The following is a 7,148-nucleotide window of genomic DNA, read 5'->3' as shown; positions in this document are numbered from 1 at the left end:
GCACTGTTTCTCAACGTGGGGTCCGGGGATCATCAGGGTTCCTTGAGGGGGTCTCAGGGGGTCCCCAGCAAATTGATGAATTGTTAAACTTCATCATTATTTAATTTACAAGAAATTCTAGACAAAATCACATCTTAAAATAGAAATATTCACAGATCTGGATTTGAGAGACAAAATCTAATCAAATGGGGGTCCATGGCCCTAACGTGGACTATATTAGGGTCCTTGATATGAAAAAGGTTGAGAATCACTGACTTAAAGGGCAACAGACACAAATCACTGACACACACTACTGTGCCGTTACACTGGTGAAAAAGACAAATTCATTCATTTAGCCCTAGAAACATCTTTTTGCCTGATAAGAGTTCCCCATGTCATTTTATTCATCTTGTAATCTAATTTAGCAGAGTCTTTGCTTTGCATCTTGATTTTGTTTTGAGGCTAGTCTTAATTTTACTTTACCTGCTCATATTTGTCATGTGTTCATAACTATTTTATTAGTTCATCTCTTTGCATCACTTTGTTTTATCACTCGACATCTGGACCACACAAGATGGTGAAAGCAGATCACACACAAAGATCAGTAGGTTGGATGTTTCCTCTGCAGGAAAACTGATAACATTTTCTATCTTGTTACTAGGAGGAAATTCATCTCAACTTCAGTATTTATTTAGCCCCAAATGCCCCTTGCTGTAGTCAAGTGGAACTATCTACTTCATAATATCAGTTTAATTTAGGTGCAGCTGATTCTTTTAACCATTATTTGACTAAAAGTTGACAGAACATATTTAGGAGACTCAATCAGGAGAAGTAAAGCTTCCAGACTCCACAGGACAGGTGATGTCAGAGAGTGATGAGGAAAACCGAGGCTGGAGATGTTCCAGCCAAGCGAGACAAAAACTCAGATTGAGATCGTTAACTGGAGGACACATAACCAGAGGAATATTTCTCAAAGCACATACAGCTGAGCAGAGAAAATGAGAAATGATGGACAATGGCTACTGCTGTTTTTTTCTCCATTTTGTTTATTTTACAAAGTTTCCACAGCTGCAACTCCACACTCAGAAGTTCCTGTGAAAACAGAAGCAGAGGGGTAGAAAGTTAATTTTCACACATCAACAAGCAAACATCTCTCCCAGATACTGACCTAACCAGTACTTGAAACTCAAATGACCATGCACATCAGTAAAAAACTAAAATAAGGGCACTTTTTTCATGTGGCAGAGTTTTTTCCCCTGACAGCATGATGACACATTTAATCAGCCTTTAATCTGTGAAACTGGTCCTGAGGCCCGGCCTTCACCTTGGTAACCAAAATATTGACTAATTGATTGGCAATGATTAATCAAGCCATTAGAATAGAGCCAGATTTGAACAAACCTGGCTCTATTGCAGGTTATAGGGCATAACCCCCCCACCCCCCCTCAGAGTTCTTAACACATTTTGCTAATCAAACTCCATGATCACTCCATGTGCAATTACAATGGTCAATGTGTCTGTTTTTCTTTAAAGGCATACTGAATAAGATTTTGCTGCTTGTGGCTTGTAAACACAAGTTTCAAAGCTGACCCCTCCTGCCTGTGGTTGCCCAAACGGTAAAAACCAGAACTAAAAGAAGTACAGCGAGGAAAAACGCCAAGGAGACAAAACTTGTTCCAAAACGAGTGAATCTGCAGTTGGTCTGCAGCAGCAGGTTTTCTATTGGACAGGTAGCTGCCGATTAGCTTAGCTATCGGCTTTTCTACGACAATGAAGCTACGCTAACAGCAGCTAGCTGCCAGCTCATGATACACACTCGCTCTGAGCAGAACTCCAGTTCCTCTGTATTAGAGTTCGGACCGCTACCACAGCCAGCAAGGCTTTTAGATATAAAAGGACTCAGCAGTGGTTTTGGTTGCAGGACACACCTGCTGCCAAAAGGTCGATGCCTAAAAACGTCCCGAACATTCAGAAATGAGAAAATCCAGGCAGAAGGCAGCAGGCTCTCTGCAGACACACACACTGTCACACACTACCAATGGACCATAAGCCATGATTGAGTAGGATCATTTCTGGAGTTTATGCTATTTAAAAAGGGGGGGAATCCTGCTCAGTATGTCTTTAAATGTTGTCTTTTACTCAATAGCTGGCAAGCTTGACAAACACCTGACCAGGTGAAGAAATGGCAATAAAGCGCTTATTACTTTTCCATGGCATTTCCAAAAAGATTTGAATATGTATCATTTGGGAAACAGATATTAAACTGCACAACTGGCTCCCTCCTAAACTGGAACACAACCTCGGCTTCTAGCCATGGATCAGCTTGATCAAACTAAAAATTTACAAAAAATGCATATTGAAATCACACTGCCATAGTCAATTAAATTAAACTGTGATTAGGTCCATATAAGCATCAAGTGTTAGGAACATTCTGATTCAGAAATTGAAACCGTGTATTGTATCAAAAACTGGTATTTTGTCTGAACCAAATAAACTACATTACACAACAGGGACTTTTATGTAACAAAAATGTAACAGATTGCAATGCTACCTATTGATAACCAGGGAACTAGTTGATCATTTACCTTATTGTTCTTATTTATGATCTTACCTATGCATACTACTTGTAAAAAACCATACTATGCATTACAAATATTCAATCTCAAATTCCATAACACTCTTCACAAACTCTTACTTTGAGACAATGGTGTCGTTCTTTGCCAGCCTCAGGAGGGAGTCATCAGCCTCACCCTGTGGAAGAAAATTACTTTACTCAACATTTATTCAACCAGACAATAATCAAGTCTTACTTACACAGATGGTGCACAACAGGCGTCATGAAGGCAAATAAGACAGATATGCAGAATGACAGGACAACTGGTTGAGCAGAGTGCAGTGACAGAGAGAATACAGGACAGACCGGGCAGCAACAAACACTGAGACAAGCAGTAGATCAGAGCTATTTATACACTACCAGTCAAAAGGTTGGACAGAGATATTTTTGCTTTATTTTAGTATTTTCCACATTTTAGAATAATAGTAAAGACATCAAAACTATGAAATAACACAAATGGAATTATGCTGTGTTACCAAAAAAGTGTTAAACAAATCAAAACTCTTATATTTTAGATTCAAGTAGCCGCCCTTTGCCTTGATGGAAAGACAAAAGGCTTTGGAAAGAAATTCAGGCATCATTTGTCTAGGAAACAAATTTCAAGCCAATTAATCAAAATGGCTTTTAAGAGAATGCAAAACATAGAACATTCAGTCAGGTGGGTCCGAACTTTTGACTTTTGGTAGTGTAAGCGGCAGGTTTCCAATAGGGATCATAAAGCTTCACCATCACATCACAAACATCTTTCACCCTGGTCTGGACTGTTACACACCTACACAGGAAAACCAGCAGCTCCCAATTTACTCAACAGCACTGTAAAACTAAAGCCCTATTCACATGAGACTTGTATTATGTCAGGTCCTCATGTAACTAACAGATTACCCCAAACCTGTTTTGCACACAGCATATTGAAATTTGCTAAAATCACCAGATACAACTGTGTAAAGTCAAGATTTTACAATTTGTCCCTTGCTGATTTAGCAAGACAAAACAGAGTTTGTGCTGAAAATGCATTCAAAACTAAATTAAAGGGTAACTTTGGTATTTTTCAACCTGGACCCTCTTTTCCCATCTTTTTGTGTCTAAGTAACTAATGGGGACAACAATTTTTGAAATTGGTCCAGTACTGAGCAAGATCGCTCCAGCTGGCAGCCGCGAAACGGGCTGCAATGTAATCCGACGGGGCAAATGTGAGCCATCAATGTATGTCCACTAAAAGTGCTTGTTTTGTTTTTGCCACTGACAGGCTCAGATTGTTATTATAAGTGTCTGACAACATTATGGGAAGTAGGGCTGCAACTAACGATTATTCTCATTGTCGATTAATCTGTTGATTATTTTCTCGATTAATCGATTATGATGACGTCCTCAAATGTCTTGTTTTGTCCACAACCCAAAGATATTCAGTTTACTGTCATAGAGGAGTAAAGAAACCAGAAAATATTCACATTTAAGAAGCTGGAATCAGAGAAGTTTGACTTATTTTTCTTAAAAAATTACTCAAACGGATTAATCAATTATCAAAATAGCTGCCGATTAATTTAATAGTTGACAAGTAATCGATTAATCGTTGCAGCTCTGATGGAAAGGACCCTACAGAGAAATGAAACGTTTTTCTTTACCTTCCGCTTGATCCGGTCTGTGTGTAACCAAGTCTCGCGACTTGAGTGGAGTTGTTGCAGGAAGTTACACACGGACCGGATCAAGCGAAAGGTAAAGAAAAAAGTTTAATTTCTCTGTAGGGTCATTTCCATAATGTTGTTGAAAAATACCAACGTTACCCTTAAACACATGACAGATTCATGCAAAATTAAAATCACCAACGGTCTCTACAACTATCATTAAAACTCGCTGGGCAGTAGATTAGTCCTGTGCAAATGGGGCTGAAGACTGAGCAGACAGAGTGTAGAGCAGCAGACATTCAACTGAAAAAACATCACACACGTACCATTCTACGGATGGCGCCGCAGATGGCGTAGGTCTTGAACTGACCGTTGAAGCGACCGGTCACCTTGTCAACCTGCAGAGGAAAAAGTGACCTGGATGAGCTCAACAAGAAAAACTCAACTCCAAAACTACCAGAGTCTCCAGGAACAAGCGACAGAAACATTTGTTGCAGTAAAACAGTTTTCACTCAAGTTTTTTTTTAGTAAATACTGCAAGGGCTTAGGTACTCAAAAATAATATAAAAGCACAACATTTACCATCACAACACTGTCCTTTGACTTACAACTCATTACACAACAACTTTACATCCTGAAAAGTATTTGAAAACTCCCACCCTGTGTTGAAGCATATGAGCGACAAAGAGTGTTAATCCATGACTCCAACCCACTGCTGACATTACTGGATTTGAACACTTCAAGTATTAATCCTAGTCAACTTCCTGTCCACACTACCTGCTTAATTAAAACAGTGGCCAAATACACACTTTGATTAAGTATTTCAGCGCAAATTTAAGAAATACTACTACATTACTACCAGGCATTCTTTATGTTGAATAGTTATGCATAAATGAAATAGTATGAATATAATGAAATAGTAGTGGAATTTCCCCCACGAGGATCAATAAAGTGCTATCTTATCTTAGTGAGCCACAAGGCTGCGACTGACTGAAACAAGTCATTTACCTCAGCAATGTTGATCTGGATGGAGGCATGGTCCTTGGCTCCAATGATCCTGTTGCTAGCAGAGCTGCAAAACATAACATACATTTTTTTTTATTATTTCTGAGAAGGGCTGAACAATTAATCGAAATCGCAATATGGCCTACTGCAATTTTCAAATCGCAGGAGGCGCAATATTTGTTAAAATACCATTTTAAATGAAATATTGTGATGCCCTACACATCATATTCTACAGACTTAAGAAAACATCTTTGTTTGGTACAGATCCCCGCAAAAATCACACCATAATCATTTTAATACGTTTTTCAATGAAAATGAGAATGATGATGTAAAAATTATCATTCCCTCTAATATCGCAATTGCAATATAAGTCAAAATAATCGCAATTAGATATTTTTTCAAAATCGTTCAGCCCTACTTGTGAGGACATCCCATTTACATTCATTGTAAACACTTGTCCAACGGTGTGGACATCTCAGGTATGGATAAGATATTCAGACCAAGATGCACAGGCAGTCTAAATGGGCAGATTTGTTTCTAATCATAACCCAAAATCCCTTACTGACTGTTTTTGCCCAGTTGCCAATGATTCCTGTTCACTATAGCGGCTGAAATCAGTAGGACCGGCGGCTGCTCGTGTTTCATCCCCTTGAAGATTAAACTTTATCCACATTTGAAGGTTCACTCACCATTTACGTGGGACGTACAGGTCCACGAATTCACCAGCGTCGTTCTGCATGTTTAAAGATCGGATAGGCGGTCTACGACAGGATCTGAGGGAGAAAATAAAGACACATTCACTTAAAAACCCAAGCTAGGCTAACTGGCTGAGCAGACAACCACAGAAAACGGCAGCTGGGTGTTACGAAGCGCGCACAAAGCTCCCAACAAATATCACTGGTGCTCAGGAAATAAAATATAACTGTCTAGCAAAAACGTAACTCTGTCGCAGGTGTGGGTCCATCCAGAAAACAGCAAGTTCAACAATATTGGCTTATTAGCATCGCTGTTAGCATGCCGAGCGCACATGTGGCTTCAGACAGCTAGCCCGCCAGCAAACATCCAACATTTACACTAAAATTCAGCGACAAACCCGACAATAATGTCACTCTACAGCTAGATGGGCACCTTAACTTTGACAAATACCACAGAAGTGTCAGTTATATCCAAATTTAATGTGATATTTTCACATTTTAAGACGAGAGCTCACGCGAAACCCACCGTATGCGACAAATGGCCGACGGGAAAGGAAGTGGCTGCGACCCGGAAGGAAAAAGTCTCCCTCTAGTGTAACTACTTCCTGTTGGCGGGTGATAACTGTCGCCACCTGCTGGATTTATGTACTTTTTTTGTTTGTTTTGTTTTGTTTTGTTTTTTGGACGCTTTTTAAATATATATATATTATCATAAATTTAACATCAGGTACGAAGTCCTTAAAGACATGTCACAACAATCAAGTAACCACCAATAAAGGAAAGTAAATACAAAGCCAGGGGACTAAACATAAATTCACATTCATAGAAATACACTGAATGACTTCATTGTGTTAATTAGACCCTCCAGGATCATCCGCGGAAAAAGCAGCATTCACAAAACATGAATTTTTCAAAATTACCACTAGATATCACCTGGGGGCCCGTTTCACATTGTCATGGTAACAGCTTCCAATTGAGAAACATGTGCATTACAACTTCCTGTTGTCAGCTCCTTCACTAAATCGCTCCACAACCACATTAACATTAACAACATTAACACTGAAAGACTATTTTTATTGACTCCTGGATCTAAACTAGAGAAAGGCTACAAGTTCCCTCTTCGATTATGAAGGTGAGTTTTACTTTCAGTTTCTCCTCCTCAGCTGTCGGCAGTCATCACCTCATTTGCATAACGTCACATTGTGTGGCTCATTCATAAAACCTACCGGCAGG

At 39.4% G+C, this 7,148-nt stretch overlaps 1 protein-coding gene across 1 annotated transcript; it reads right to left on the bottom strand.

The window, feature by feature from the left end:
• Positions 1–1,005: 1,005 nt before the first annotated feature.
• On the bottom strand, positions 1,006–6,474 carry rps21 (ribosomal protein S21). Its single transcript, XM_071514946.1, has 6 exons — positions 6,442–6,474; positions 5,910–5,993; positions 5,224–5,287; positions 4,542–4,613; positions 2,675–2,730; positions 1,006–1,071 (listed from the first exon to the last, which is right to left on the bottom strand). Exons 2-6 carry the CDS (start codon positions 5,957–5,959, stop codon positions 1,062–1,064), a joined length of 252 nt encoding a protein of 83 aa, XP_071371047.1. The 5' UTR covers positions 5,960–5,993; positions 6,442–6,474; the 3' UTR covers positions 1,006–1,061.
• Positions 6,475–7,148: the final 674 nt, after the last annotated feature.

This window comes from Centroberyx affinis, unplaced genomic scaffold (assembly GCF_046629955.1).
Source record: "Centroberyx affinis isolate AG114_WGS23_722 - 3 ecotype Tasmania unplaced genomic scaffold, CSIRO-AGI_Caff_v1 ptg010573l_1, whole genome shotgun sequence".
Classification (NCBI taxonomy): Eukaryota; Metazoa; Chordata; class Actinopteri; order Beryciformes; family Berycidae; genus Centroberyx; species Centroberyx affinis.
This window is presented reverse-complemented; position numbering and strand designations above follow the sequence as displayed.

What these genes read in the sequence shown, in the direction of transcription:
- rps21 (XM_071514946.1), bottom strand. Translation starts at nt 5,959, where the DNA reads ATGCAGAACGACGCTGGTGAATTCGTGGACCTGTACGTCCCACGTAAA. An exon ending in CTGTACGTCCCACGTAAATG is followed by an intron (nt 5,288 to 5,909) that starts GTGAGTGAACCT and finishes TATGTTTTGCAG; the next exon opens with CTCTGCTAGCAACAGGATCA. An exon ending in TCCAGATCAACATTGCTGAG is followed by an intron (nt 4,614 to 5,223) that starts GTAAATGACTTG and finishes TTTCCTCTGCAG; the next exon opens with GTTGACAAGGTGACCGGTCG.